The 15553-nt window shown below is 49.1% G+C and overlaps 1 protein-coding gene and 1 non-coding gene across 2 annotated transcripts; both read right to left on the bottom strand.

Annotated features, from left to right (window-relative positions):
* Positions 1-337: 337 nt before the first annotated feature.
* Positions 338-11489, bottom strand: EEF2 (eukaryotic translation elongation factor 2). Its single transcript, XM_006017515.2, has 15 exons — positions 11301-11489; positions 10042-10256; positions 9276-9457; positions 8972-9183; positions 7682-7860; positions 7026-7131; positions 6544-6657; positions 6215-6353; positions 5394-5589; positions 3869-4127; positions 3109-3216; positions 2209-2562; positions 1569-1751; positions 1318-1450; positions 338-1172 (listed from the first exon to the last, which is right to left on the bottom strand). The coding sequence occupies exons 1-15, from the start codon at positions 11472-11474 to the stop codon at positions 979-981; spliced, it is 2748 nt and encodes a 915-aa protein (XP_006017577.1). The 5' UTR covers positions 11475-11489; the 3' UTR covers positions 338-978.
* Positions 6882-6949, bottom strand: LOC112549208. The gene has a single exon (XR_003092570.1). It is a non-coding gene; the product is annotated as a small nucleolar RNA SNORD37 (small nucleolar RNA).
* Positions 11490-15553: the final 4064 nt, after the last annotated feature.

The following is a 15553-nucleotide window of genomic DNA, read 5'->3' as shown; positions in this document are numbered from 1 at the left end:
AGGAATATTTGCTGTTTTAGTCCCATAATTGCAAGGTCATTCTTAAATACGCTTTTCTAAAGAGAGAACCAGCCTCAATCCCACAGCTAGGCAGTTTCTAGCACAATCCATGGCAGATTTCTCTACCAAAAAAAGTGTGCCTGCAGAGGCTAATCTGACCTCTGTGTCCTGGATCCTCCCTTCAACCTCTCAGTTGACATCTCTAAACCAAGAGAGAATGGGCCCAACTCATACCACTCACTCTCTGGAGCTGTTACCAGTGAAGACAAGCAGGTAGAATCAAATCTAAGTTCAGCAACTTTAAAGCTACTGAAATGATACTGAGAGTCCATGCAAATATTCATCACCATATCAAATTTATTATTCCAGTGGCGCTAATACACTTGATGTTCATGATGACAATCACACTGCACAAGAGCTTCCTGCCTTCTAGTTTCTGCCCAACTAGAAATTCCCTTCCACATCCCCCTCCCCTGAACAAACCCACTACAGGCCATTAACCCAAGCAAACCCTCTTAATGCACTTGTCCCGCTTGGCTTGCAAGCTGTTGGGTATTGAGCGATCCCCTCGGAGAGGTTAGAGCCAAGTGCTTCCCCTCCCCCCCCCGCCCCCACCATACCCCTCTGCTTTTTGCCAAATAACCCCTGCAGGAAAGAAAGCAGAACCGCTTCCTTCATTGTGTCAAATAAATATGGAACCAGGCAACTCTCGTTGCACCAAGTGGAAATGTTTTAAGTTACAACAGCACCAAGTGGGACCCCAATGCATCATGTTCAACACAGAAACCTATAAGGCTGAATATCAATGAGTTTTTTTTCCCCTTTGAAAGTCTCAAATTGCTATGAAACCGATTAGGTGTAATGCAAAAAGATGGTCACTGCAGTCTACCATTTGCCTGCTGCATTGATGTTACACTAGTTAGTTTATTCAGAGTCCAACAATAGTGACTTTGATCTGATGTTGGTGGGGGGGGTCTTTTACAATTTGTCCAGGAAGTTGTCCAGTGCTGGGATGCCTTCTTTCAGCCCTTTGCGTTTGCGGGTCTCGGCCACAACCTGGCAGGGACGGCTGGTGCTGTCGAATGGGTCCCCAGGCAGGATCTGCCAATGGTCGAACACGCACTGGGGGAAAGCCTGACCACCCGTGTTGGATCTCAAGTCAGCTGTGAAACCTATGGAGGAAAAAGGATGGGTAGGTGTTTAGACAATGGCATTCAAACTCCTGGGATGGAATAGGATGGCTAGTTTTACTCAGGCTTTTATCCCTCAAGGACACCCTGTGGAGGAACAGAGCTCCAGCAGCCCAAGCTCACTTACCAAAAGACTCGTTGACTGGCAGGTAAGCCTTGACAACAAACATGGGAGTACCAGCCACCTGGGACTCCTCAAAGACATGGCCACGCTTCCTGTTCAGGACACCATAGATGCCACCAACTACTTGCTCTGGGCACTGGAATAGCAAGAAAAAGACATGGATTACAGAACTGCCAGTTCCTGCTTTCATTTCTCAGTACCTTTGAACTTTAGTTATGGAGGAGGCAGGCTTAAGCCAAGCAGCATCCACATACCTGGATTTCTACGAGATAGATGGGCTCCATGAGTCTCGGCTGTGCAGTAAGCACGCAGGCATAGAGGCACCTCCTGGCAGTAGGGATTATCTGCCCACCACCACGGTGGATGGCATCAGCGTGAAGGGTCACATCATGCACATCAAAGCGAACTCCACGCATGTTCTCCTCACACAGAGCTCCCTGGAAGAACAGAGCAGAAGCATCAGTAAGCAGCTCAAAAGTTATTCCTCTCCTCTCTGTAGCTCCCATCCCATATGCCATCACAGGCAAGCAGGTCCTAGAGGAAGACCCCTCTAGACAAGCCCAGTACTTCCAAGTTCTTTAACCAGGATGTGCTATGCTATGGAAGCTGACAATCATCACTAATTGCTGGAAGTCACCCATGGCTTAGAGAGGGTCCTGTTCTGGCCAGGCACTCAGCGAGCATTACTTCCAGACCAAGACAGAATAAAAGTGTATTATCATGGGCCTGCATACCAACAGCCTCATAGATTAAAAAAAAAAGAAGGCAAATTTTAGCAGGTGCTAGTTGTCATTCAATGGCACTGCAATCCAAGTAGAATCTGCACTAGCACACAGCCAACTCCTGCCTTGGACTTGTGGGACAGCAACTGGCACTTGCATATATTGCTCTTACCTCTTTAGTTGCCCACTGGAAGCCGGCCACAACGCTGTCCTTGATTTCGTTCAGGTACTGCACTCCCTTGGTGATGTCAGTCAGGATGTTGGGGCCAGTGCCATCAGGACCAAAGCACCAGATTTTACGGGCTTCACTAACATCCCACTCATACTTCTCAGCTAAGTAGCGAGCACGCTGCTTCAACTCCTGGCGGGCAGCGACATCACCTTTGTCAATGTCCTCAGCCAAACCGTCTGGGAAGGGGCGGGCCTTCATGTACAGCCTGTTGTGTTTGTTGGGGGACTTGGAAAGGCACATCACATTGGATTCCTCGCTGACTGTCTCACGGTAAGACACCACAGGGTCAGATTTCTGCAGAAGAATCAGATAGACAGTGCATCTCCAGGGGTCTTAAGTCAGTAGTCTCATCGTGGCTATTATACTTTCAAGTTCTCAAGATCCAGTCAAAGGTTTGCTTGCCACTTTCACTAAAATCAAGCCTGGTAATGACCAATATTCTACTGGTTTACTGGCTAAAGCTTTAACCGCCATCGTTTTTCTAGAGGGTCAGGTTTCACACCACCCACTTAGGAACGATGCCCAGAAATCTCCCATTTTACCAAGTCACATGAAGGCAGGGTTAAGATGTCAGTGGTGAACTAGAGCTAGTCAGGCCTGTACTCAAATCAACTTGCCCTGTAGCCAGGGTGTAGAGGGGCTGTAGTATTCTGCATACAGCTGCCACTTCCTGGATTTTGCTTGTGTGCCAAGCTATTGTAAAGAGAGCTACACAGGCAGGCAGCCCCCTATGGTTTCCATCAATCCAGAAGCTTACAGGATGAATAGATCTGCAACCACTTCGTTCAATAAATTCAGTTCTTCCAGGCTTTTAGAGGACGACAGAACGCAGAAATTTACCTTAATTGGAATGCATGCGTGGTCCTCTTCCAGATCCTTCAGGCAGATCTCCAAATGCAGCTCCCCTGCACCAGCGATGATGTGCTCGCCAGACTCCTCAATGATGCACTGAAAGCAAAAAGCAATCCATTATACAGATGGAAGAGCATCCTACTAGAATACCACCCCCAGCCTCTGCACCACCCACTTGTATTTCAGATATTGCTAGCTGAAAGATCACAGGCAGCAAATGGTCCTTTAAAACTAATCCAACTGCAAGAAGCAGTTGGCTAGTGAGGCATGTCAGCATTTTATCTGCCAAGTTAATAGCATTTAGTTTATGACCAGCAAGCTCCAAGATGCCAGTAAAGTGCCATGGGGGACCTTGGGCATGCAGCATCATGAAGAGGGGAGTCACCACAGCATATGCTAAAAGGAGTTGCACCTGGGTATAAGTCTCAGCTTTATCTCCATGAATCCTTCCACACCTCTACAGGCTACAAACAGATTGCAGCTGTGTTCAACTTCATTCTGGCAGACTTGCACTGAAAAAAGGATGGCAGTTCCCCCTCAAAACTACATGCAGAGGACTCCCAACCCCTGCCGTTTCCATAATATGCTGCAAGTTTTGGCTCTCACTTCTACTATAGCCAGTTATCATGCCTCCCTGTCCTAAAAAAGGAGCAATGTGCTCTTGGGCCTGGAGTTGGGAGAAACACTCAGGTGGCCACTTGAGCTCTGCCTGGCAACTGGTATTTCAAGGGATGTTTCAGACACTTACTTGCACCATAGGGTCAGACTTGGCCAAACGTTTCAGCCCTTCCACTAGCTTGGGCAGGTCAGCTGGGTTCTTTGCTTCAACAGCCACACGCACCACAGGACTGACACTGAACTTCATCACTCTCATGTTGTGAGCATGCTCAAAGGTGGTGATTGTTCCAGTCTTCACCAGGAACTGGTCAACGCCGACCAGACCAACAATATTACCACAAGGCACATCCTCAATGGGTTCAACGTAGCGGCCCATCATCAGAATGGTCCTAGGTTAAAAGCAGCAGTGAGTAATGCCATGGGGAGTTTTTTTTAAATGGGAGCTCTACTGTGGAATGGGGAGAGGTGGATCCAGCTTAGCAGTGATGAAGCTATAAACTAAAGCACCTGGGCTTGACTTGTCTAGACAAGTTGAGAGGTGGGCAGATGGTTGAATGTTGCATTTCATTCTATCCCAGGTACTGAAAGGCACCTCTCCCAATGCTAGAACTGCAGGAGTGAGCATTTCACCCTTTAGCATAGTAGTGTTATAATAGTTCTATAATGTCTTCATCAGCAACTTGGACGAGGGAGTGAAATGTACTCTGTCCAAGTTTGCAGATGACACAAAGCTATGGGGAGAAGTGGACACGCTGGAGGGCAGGGAACAGCTGCAAGCAGACCTGGACAGGTTAGACAAGTGGGCAGAAAACAGAATGCAGTTCAACAAGGAGAAATGCAAAGTGCTGCACCTAGGGAGGAAAAATGTCCGGCACACCTACTGCCTAGGGAATGACCTGCTGGGTGGCACGGAAGCGGAAAGGGATCTGGGAGTCCTAGTGGACTCCAAGATGAACATGAGTCGGCAGTGTGACGAAGCCATCAGAAAAGCCAATGGCACTTTATCGTGCATCAGCAGATGCATGACGAATAGGTCCAAGGAGGTGATACTTCCCCTCTATCGGGCGCTGGTCAGACCGCAGTTGGAGTACTGCGTGCAATTCTGGGCGCCGCACTTCAAGAGGGATGCGGATAACCTGGAGAGGGTCCAGAGAAGGGCCACTCGTATGGTTAATGGCCTGCAGACCAAGCCCTACAATGAGACTAGAGAAACTGGACCTTTTCAGCCTCCGCAAGAGAAGGTTGAGAGGGGACCTTGTGGCTGCCTATAAGTACATCACGGGGGCACAGAAGGGAATGGGTGAGTATTTATTCACCAAGGCGCCCCCGGGGGTTACAAGAAATAGTGGCCACAAGCTAGCAGAGAGCAGATTTAGACTAGACATTAGGAAGAACTTCTTCACAGATCGAGTGGCCAAGGTCTGGAACGGGCTCCCAAGGGAGGTGGTGCTCTCCCCTACCCTGGGGGTCTTCAAGAGGAGGTTAGATAACCATCTAGCTGGGGTCATCTAGACCCAGCACTTTCCTGCCTATGCAGGGGGTCGGACTTGATGATCTATTGGAGGTCCCTTCCGACCCTAACATGAATCTATAGTTGGTTTCGAAAAAACACAAGCCATGCACACCTGCTGTGCCCGAGTCTGGCCGGTACTGACCTTTGGATTGGCTTCAAGTACAGGTCTTCCTTCTTGCCAGGTGTATAGTTTGGTCCCATGATTCTGACTTTCAAGCCAGTAGAGACGAGACCAGAGAAGACACGCCCAAAAGCATAGAAACGGCCCTTGTCAGTGGTTGGCACCATTTTAGAGATGTACATCATCAAGGGGCCTTTGGGGTCACAGTTCTTAATACCTGGGAAAATGGAGGCAGACATTAGTGCTAAACTGTTTGCCAAAGCAAAAGAGCACTAAAAACACTAGGATGAACAATCGGGTCCTGTATTCTGAGACATTGGCACTACACAGGCTAATCTCCACATTGTTGGTTAGCCCAACTGGCAAGGAAGAGAGAAACTGTGCATCAAGCAAGTCACACATTAAATGAAGGCTGAGGTTATCTAGATGGTAACCACCCTGTCTGCTCAGGCTAACCCAAGCCCTCAGGAGCAAGAACTACTAAACAAGCTTATCTGATCCACGCTGGCAATGCTGCAGATGTAGGAATCTACAGCTTTAGTCCTCCTGTATTGCCACAACACAAGTGGCTCAAGGTTAGAGAGCAGGGGTGGCCAAGCAGTGGCACAGGTGCCACACCTGGGAGGCACATAGCAGGTTGAGGAGAGGACAGGCAGCACAGGAGCAGATACAGCAGGGAGCAAAATAGTGCAGCAGATCAGGTAAGGGAAAGGGAAAGGGAAAAGGGAGTGGCGCTTGGGGAGGATGTCAGGCCAGTAGGTGGCACATCTGCCAGAATGGTTGGGACCCGCTGTTGTAGATCTCCAACGCATTTGAGCAACAAGTTATGTAGTTCATCATACCCATGGCAGCCTCATCATCAGGGGGTCCCTCGTATAGCAGCTCACAGCGGTATTTCTGAGCTGTAACAGGGGATGGGAGGTGAATGGTGATCATCTGCAGCAGAGCATCTCCGGCAGGTAGCCAGCGCCTCATCACAGCCTGATGAAACAAAGTTTAAAGCCCCAGTTAGTCCACGTATACTCCCCTCACCCCTATAATAGCTTCTCATGCAAGTTTAAGCAGTCCTTCCATGCTGGAGTATTGTCAGAGTCTAATAAGATTAGATGAACAGAATGTTATGACCAAGCTAACTGCCAAGCCCTGTTTGAGGACTCAGATAAGTTCTTACTTTCAGCAGGGGTTTGCCCTCCTTGTCCTTATCCTCACTATCCAGCTTGATGTCTAGTTTCTCAATCAATTTAGCCGTCTCCTCCTTCTTGAAGTTCATGATTGCATCAAAAACCTAAAGCAAGAGAGTTTAAAGTTAGGAGGGAATGCATCAAGTAACCCAGTCTACAGACAAAGCAGCTCAAGGCCGCTTTCAGGAAAGGCAGGAAGTGGCAACTGAACTGCATTCATACCAGCACTGGTATCCATCAGTTACAAGGGAATTTAAAAATCAGACAGATCCATTTCTGGGAAGGAAGAACTCGCAGCTTCTGCTGCTGCACAGAGCAGCTAAGCTTGTGTCAGATATGCAATTTCTTCAAACTAACAAGTCAGGTCAAAGTGAAGAAATTTTTCATCATCATGCACACACCTGCCGTCTCTGGAGAACAGAGGTACAGTGCACCCCCACCGCTATGGAAGGCTGGGCCCAAAGGTAGGTACCTTGAAGATGGGGTCTAGGATCAGCTGGCAGAAAGTTCTGGGCAGTTTCTTTCCATCAGGGCTGGTGGCAGATTTGCTGAACTTGCCAGAAGCAGGATCAAAATATCTAGGAAAAAGAGAAAGGTCAAACCAAGAGGTTAGCGTGGTACACATTTGCCTACCAGCACTGCAGAGTCTGCTCGTCTCAGGATTAAAGTTCACCAAGGCAAGGTCCTGCTCAGAGAAAGATGCCCAGTCTTCTAATATGGAGGATGCATTTCTATAAATCGGTCACTTGCTTGCAGGGGAGGCTGACAGATCTGACTATACCCACCATATCCAACCCCTAACATGGGTATGCTTGGGGTTTGATTGGAAGCCATCCACAGCACCAAGAGCCCACATGAGAACGTCCTGCACCACCCCGTCACCAATCAAGAGTAGCACCCAAAGGCTTGAAATTTAATACTTCATTATTCCCAGCCCATAGGTTCAAGCCTCGCTCCTCTGAAGAACAGAGCAGGCTAGTGTGCATTATGGAGTCAGTCCCCCAAAGAAAAAAAAAAAAGTTTCAAGCTGTAGTCATATTTCTCTTGCTTAAATAATATTAGATTGAAGAGAAGTAAGCTTGAAACACCTCAAAAGCACTACCAAGACCAGGACCCGAGGTCACTCACCTGTCTCCCCACAGCTTCTTCATCATATCCTCTACTTTCTTGGCACGGTCAGCAGGATTCAATTGAGCATCACCCTTTGCAGCAAACTTTGCAACATACATCTCAGCAAACTGTTTCAAGGTGAAAGCCCACCCATGCAGGCCAGAACCAAAGCCAACAGTACCTAGCACTGGATCAATCTGGAAGACAAGGTCAGAAAACATTGAGGAACTGACAGAATTTGAACACAAGTTATACATATGCCAAGGGTGTCCCAACTATGAGAAATCTGATGTTAAACCTCAACTGCTACAGCATGGCAGCCAAGGAGACTTCATCTGTCTGGACATAAGATTTCTGTAAGTGTAGTTTTTCAGAGCTAGAGGACATGTCAGCCCCTGCAGTTTGGGCTTCCAAGCAACTCAATTTCAGTTGTAAAAGAAAAACCCAAGATCAAACCTCAGGGACATTAATTATACAGACTTGCCAGATACGAGTGCAGAGACAGACTTTGCTACCTGAAAAGCTAGCAGGTACCAGGTCTGATGACCTGCCATCAAGTGGGATTTGAAGCCCAGATTAGGAAGTGGTTCTGGCAGCCCAGAAGACCAGCTCCTACATGAATGGCTGCTGGTTTTCCAATTCATGGAAATAATTCTTGCTGTACTAAAAGCATGTTATTGATCTCAAGTCACTCTTCAAGGTCTGTTCTAGATGCCTGAACTGTAAATAAAAAACTTTCCTATAGGAATAGAAAGGGATCAGAAATACAGTATTTAAATCAAACTGACACATTTGCTTCAGAAGCATGTTAAGTCAATTCATCCATCTCTGCAGGCCACATGTGGTGTAGGACCAGTCCACAGTGGTTCTCAAACTTTTTAGACTGAGAGTTTCCCTACGTCTGTCCCCACACGCACCTAATCTGACCATCACTCCAGTCAGTCTGGAACCTGCACTGTGCACAGCATGGATCTGACATGGATGCCACAGGCAGTAGTCTGGCTGGAGTGGCTGCCACGCTGCGCAAAGTTGCCACCCTGGCAGCTTTGGAACTGGGCAACACACAGACCAGAGTGGCTGGAGTGGGCATGCGTGGTACCCACTCTAGGACAAGTTAAACAGCCAACATGGAGATGTTGTAGCAATGTCTACTTTAAACTGAAGTTCTCCATGTTAAAAGACTTCCGAACAGATACTGCTCCTCCCTTCCAAGAGGAGGAAGCACTGCTAATTGGCTCTTATTAAGACCCGAGGGTAACTTTTGGATAGAGCTAATTCCAAATATAGGCCTCAAGGCTGGCTCCTTACCATGATGTTTCCCATGGGGCCACTTTCTCCTTCTCCGTACGTGGAGATGATGACGTTGACGTTCTCCACGATCCGCTGGAATGTCTGGTACAGTTCCTCTGGGTCCAACTGCAGTTCCAGCAAAGCTCGGTCCATCTTGTTCATCATCAGGACAGGCTTGATCCTCTCAGCAATGGCCTGACGCAGTACAGTCTCTGTTTGTACGCACACACCTGGGAGAGAGGACGACTCTAGGTGACTCCTGCTGCAGGGCTAACATGCAAGCCACTATACGATCACCAAGACTGGTAGTGTTAAGTCTTACCAGAGACACAGTCAACTACAACCAGAGCACCATCAGTGACGCGGAGAGCGGCAGTAACCTCTGAAGAGAAGTCCACATGCCCAGGAGAGTCAATCAAGTTAATCAGGAAACCAGAACCATCTTTGCTCTGCTTGATGAAGGCCAAGTCGTTCTCAGACAGCTCATAAAAGAGAGAGATAGCTCTGAAAAAAAAAAAAAAAAAAGTAAATAAAAATAGAGGGCAGCAAGATTAGAAAGATCATCTTTGATTGAGCCATCTATTCTCAGTCTAGGAGAGGTAATGCCAGTAGAAGTAATGCCACCTACTTATCTTCCCAGGGGCAGAAAAAGGTGCTCAGAGTTTTAATAGACATTGTTGCTGGCAGAGACTTTCAGCTGCCTCAGCTGGATACGCTCAAAAACGAGCAACTGATTATCAAAAGAGCTGCATTAAACCACTATTTCTGGCAATTCCAATTAACACTGTCATAAGACTGCAACTCATATTTACATGGGGAGTACTTCATTTATTGTTGGCAACACTTATGTTTCATCATGGACAAGTCAGTATTTGCATCTTAACAGCTGTAAAAACACACTCCCAGTACTCTGAAAAACAAGGAAATAAACCTCTGAAGCTACAGAACAGTTTGGCTTTGTAGTTTCTTCTTCCAATCTCACATCAGAAGCAAGACTAGAACTCCGAGGTCCCCAGGTTTTGGTCCTGAAGTGAAACCATCGCAGATATGTATCCAAACATCAGGATGCTCGAAGGAAAGCTACTTACGTGGATTTGATAGTGATGCACCTTTCCTGCTCATCTTTTCTCGTGTCAGTGAAGCGGGTCTCACCAGCACGGGCGGAGGCAATGATACCAGCTTTGCATACCAGAGAGTCAGTCAAGGTGGATTTGCCGTGATCTACATGGGCGATCACAGACATGTTTCTGATGTTGGCCTTTTTGTCCATGATGGCCCGGATCTGGTCTACTGTGAAGTTCACCTAAGAAAACATAGCACACGATAACAGATTTCGTTTTTCCAGTAACTCCAGCCAGCCCCGCCAATACACAGCAGGGCCAAGCCGAGTCCTGCTGACATCCATTCTAGTTGCATGGCAGACATTACTACAGCAGAAAGCCTACAACAAAAGAAACCTCGCTCTCTCTCAGCACCTTAACAAGGCTTCCACAAGAATGCTCCCAGGGGTATTTTCAATATCTAAATGGAGGGGAGCTAGTTGTTTTCCTTCAAGAAAAGCCTACATGCAAGCACAGCAGCTTCTTACGGCCATGAAACGACCCCGTCATTTCACCCCATCCCCATTAGACACCCTCCATCCCCACCGAGGGGCCAAGTGCTCCCCCAGGACCCCTGCCATGTCAGCTCCCTCGGATTTTCCCCACAGAGGCAACCAAGTTGTGCCACTACTGCAGAGTTACATAAGACTGCCGCCTCACTGCAGGAAAAATATACATCCCCCTCCCCCATGCTGCAGTACCTCCTCTGACCAGAGAGGAGGGCGGCTAAAATACATCCTGGCCTCCCCCCCCAGCCCGCCCGCCCTGCCACATCATTCCTCCAGCAGAAAGAAAAGCCCCAAGCGCCTGGATCGGGGAACGGGGGGCAACTCCCCAGCCCCGCAGACAGCCAGCACCCAGGTGGGGAGGGGCGGCAGCAGCAGACCCCTGCGCCTGGAGGGGAGTCAAAGCCACGAAGCAGCTCCATGCAGCCAGGCAGAGGGGCCAGGAGCGCCCTGACCCTCCCCAGCGCCCTGCTCAGGGGGTGCAGGTGTACACCGCGGTGGGGGGGAGAGGCCTTTACTCCCCGCCACACACACACCTGCCCCCTCTTCCTGCCCCCCATACCCTACACCTGCCCCTCCCAACACCTGCCCCTCCACTCCAATACACCTGACCCACCCCCCGCCCTGCCCGCAGGCTGCTCCCCCCGCCGCTGCGAGCCCAGGCGCGGCCATATCCCCCGGGCCGGGAGGCTCAGAGCCCCCCAGCTCCCCCCAGCCCCCGCGGGGGCGCGGGCACCTCACCATGGCGGCGGATGGCGGCGGATTCCCCGAGGTCGAAGGAAAGGAGGGGACCGGTAATGGCGGCAGCTGCGGCCCTGTCTCGCTGGTGGGGACAGAGCGGGCGGAAGAGGACGCTGACGTCAACCGCGCGCTTCTTATAGGCCGGAGCCGGCCCGGGAGGGGCGGAGAGCGCATGCGTGAGAGGGCGCTCTTGCCCCAGCCTCGGGGGAGCTCTATGATCCGGAAGGGTTTGTTCTGGCACGCTGGGACCACGTGGCTGCTTCAGGCGGAGCCCTGTGGCTGGCGGCCCGGGGCAGCCCGCCTTCAACCCTGAGCTTGCAGCTGGTAGGCGAGTAAGGAAAGCAGGAGAAACCCTGAGTCTGCGCTGAGTAATTTATGAGTCCTGCCGGCGGCAGCCTGATTCTCTGTTGGCAACCGGTGTGATCCTGAACAGACACGACTCGAGCATCTGACTACAACTTCCTTGCCAGCATCCGGGGCGGGGGGTGAGATGTGTTAGCAAAGCCTCTGCGCTGCACAGAAAGCCGAGAGACCTAAATCTTGGCAGACAAGGTTCTGTGGGTCGATGCGATCTCTTATTAGACCAGCTAAATAGTTGGAAAAAATGTTCTTTGCAAGCTTTTGGGCACAAATGCCCTTCTTGAGGCAGAGTTGCATAGTTAAAGAAGTGCTAAGAAGACTCCCCAGTAGCTGCCTTAGGGGAGGGCAAACCAGCCCCACTTCAGGGGGGGCCCAAAATTTTGCAACCAACTTTTTTTTGGGGGGGGGGTGAAGTTTTTGCAAGGAAGTGGCTCTATTTGCATTTTAACACTTGACTATTTATCTAATTCTCCCAAATAGTGTTAAAAAAATCCATGATACAACTGTGGTGCATTAACATTTACCTGAGTACCTCTAAGGGGCCCTAAATTGCTCTCTTGCCCATGGCCCCAACAACCTGAAGGCCACCACTGCTCTCCCTGTGCCTGAAGAAGGGCACCTGTGCCTGAAAGCTTGCAAAGAACAATTTTCCCAACTATTCCATGAATCTAATAAGGTTCTTTGGGTAAATGTGGTATCTTTTATCTGTCTACGTCCTTAGACAAACAGGGCTACAGCCAATGCCCCTGAGTCCTGAATCTTGGCATTCCCTGGACAACCCTCAACTGGGAGGGGACAAGTGATGACCTTGTTTTAATGTGATTAAAAACAAATTCCTTCTTTGCAAAGTGCTGTTTATTGCCCTAGGATGTGCTTAGCCAGTGGGATTTGACCTTAGGACTTTGCTGCCCTACAGGTGAATCACTTTTAAAGCAACCTGTAGGTGTAATGAGTTGTAAGCAAGGTCAGCTGCTTCCCTCGCTATGGGCAGTGTAGCACTGATTCTGCTAGAAAAAGAACTGGGCCTTAAGGAATGTTTTCTCAGTGTCCAAAAACAAGCTAAGATTAAGCTGTGTACTTGGATTGTTTCTGATGTGGTAGCTAAATAAAATGCATATGGTCAATAAAATAACTACAAAGAACAAACATCCCCCCCCCCCCCCCCCCCCCCCCCGCCCCTTTCCTAGGCTGCTTCTCTCTTTTTTTTCTCTATTTCTAAATTGTTCTCTTTGAGTTTGGATACAGGTTATTTTACTGGGTTACGACACTTTAAGTACAAGGAAAGTCATGAGCTCTGAATAAATTTTCAGACTGCAGTGTAATCTCAGGTGAGTCATCCCAGTTCTGGACTCTCAACTGTATAAACTAGTTCTCCCTTTGACCTTGATCCTGCCATTGAGCTCTGTAGGGATGGCCTCTGGCACCCATGCACAGCCCCAGTAGAGCTACTGAGTCCTATATGAGCAGTGGGTTACACTTGCACTTTGCTTATTGCAGAATCAGGGCTTGGGCCTTTCAGCCACTCTAGTTTTACTGTTAGAAGCTCAATACAAACTGTGTTAACAAGAAAAAAAAAAAAAAAGGAAGCACATACCATTTTAGAAGCACTAAACCATGAACGTGGCTTGCTGGAAAACAGGGCATGGTTCTAAAATTCCTCTTGCCAGCAAGCATATGGGAGCCCTCGCTGTGAAGCCAATGTGAATGGCAACAGGCATGAAGGTCACAAAACCAAGCCCTGGCTTAGACTGTTCCTTCTCTGTAAATCAAAGGACCCTCCCCCCCCCCTCTAATAGATATGTTTAAAGGTGCCAACAAAACAGTGAAATGTCTATAACTGCAGGTTGCTTCAACTTTGCAGGTTGCACATGATGCTCCCTGATGCCGTAGCACCACCTCCAGCTGCTGCCAGATGTTCACTGTTAAACAGAAGCTGGAATAATTCACTGATCTATTATTTTTTTTCTGCTGATATACACATTTGGCAGGGGGAGGAAGCAGAAAGAGCCTCTAGATTTTTTCCTCCCAAGTTCATGTCTTGGCCGGTGCATTGTTGTCTCCGTGACGTCTAGGTTTCTAACCAATAATAAACTACCCGAGGAGGAGGAAGTGCCTTGGCTGGGGTGGATAATGACAAGGGGAAGGGAAAGGGAATTGCAAACGTCGCAGGGAGGCCTGCCTGCGCATGAGCTAGCAGGGGTGGAGAGGGCAGCAGCTACACCTGTAGGAAGGGAGGTTTTGCTGCAAGTCCAGAGCTCCCAGAGGTGCAGCTTTTGGCTGGCTGATGCCTTCACTTGCCTGCCAAGAGGGGGGGAGAGTGGAGTGGCTCCGCTGTGCTGCATAAATCATGCTCTAAGGAGAATTATTTTTAGAGCCTGCACTAAAGCTGGGTCCTGGCTCTGTTGCTCAGTCGAGCTCATCCGTTCTCCCTGCTTCATCTTCCCTCAGCTTGTGGGGGAGAGCTTCACAGGCAGAGCAACGAGGAGATTATAAAATGTCTCCTTGAAATGCCTGCTGCTAAAAACCTCCGCAATCACTGGCGGGAATTGCCTTGAAATGACCCTGGAGGGCCATAGCTGTCTAGCTGGATACGGCTGGGAATGTGGAAGAGAAGCAGTGATCAAATTAAGCAAAGCATCCAGTAATCTCCCTCACCCTGGCTTTCCCTAGCTCTCTGGGTGGGGTGTTCAGGCTTTGTTTCCAGGTGCTGACTAGTCCAATCTCTACTGCCATGAATCGGAGGCTTGTGGAGATAACTGAATAGCATTGCGCTCAAGCTAGTTCTGCTTTTGGGTCCTTTTAGTAGAGCAACACCTAGCAAGATCTGCACGCTGCAGCCTGCTAGTGCCCCCCTGAATGAGGAAACCTGTCCAAAAGAACCACTATGCAGTTAGCTATGGGGCAATGACATCTCCAGGGTCTTTGGACACCCCAGAAGCATAGGCTAGTAATGAAGGACAGGGAGGAGGTAGTTAGTTGAGTGGAAGAACTGAGAGGAGAGGAGCAAATATGACTCAAAGTCTTCTGGAGTCTGGACCATCAAGATCCCAAGGACAGTAGGAGGGGGGTTCTGTGAAGTCGGGGGACAATACGCTGTCATTTATAATGTGTCTGTGTTGGGCTGCTTCTGCTCGACATGCCTAGGGAGTTGTGCCAGCCAGCAGGAGCAAAGTGTGCCCCAGGAAGCTAGCTTAGAAGGGATTCCAGCTGCTGACAAAATATCTCATTTTGTTTACATGTGCCGTCTGCCAGCTGTTGTGCGGTGGCAGCAGTCTTCTTTCAGCAGGGAGGCAGGGTTCTGCCTCCATGAGAAGGAAGATGCACCAGAGTTCGGCCAGCAAAACTCCATGGTATAAGTCAGGCCTTCGCTGAGTGCCCAGGTTGGCTAAAAGGAAACTCAAAGATCACGGGACCAAGGCAGGCCCCTTTGAAGATGCACAGTAACCCAGCATGAAGCCCAGTTGAATCAGGTGAACTCCAAAGGAATCGCTCCTTTCCAGGCAAAGGATTTTCTACTCATTCAGGTCAGATCAGAAGATGTGCCATGCGTGCCATTCTGCAATTATTTCCTCAACACCTTGTTCTCTCTTGAAACACCTCTGGGTAAAAATCAAAGCATGACTCATTAAACACATTGACTACTGCAGGGGTGGCCGGCCTGTGGCATGCATATCACACGTGGCAAGGACAGCCAGTGTGTTTAGCACGCAAACCCCAGGCATTGATTGAAAAGGGATGCTAGCAATGGGAGTTGCTGCTGACTCCAGAGCTTGGAGCTGCAGAGGACAAGTGCTGCCATTTCCCAGTGGTAATGGGATTCAGCAGCACTGGACAACAGCAGAGGGGCACTACCTCACACTTTCACCTTCATTTGTGGCACGCTTGCCAAGAAG

This window comes from Alligator sinensis, unplaced genomic scaffold, assembly GCF_000455745.1.
Source record: "Alligator sinensis unplaced genomic scaffold, ASM45574v1 scaffold1295_1, whole genome shotgun sequence".
Taxonomy (NCBI): Eukaryota; Metazoa; Chordata; order Crocodylia; family Alligatoridae; genus Alligator; species Alligator sinensis.
This window is presented reverse-complemented; position numbering and strand designations above follow the sequence as displayed.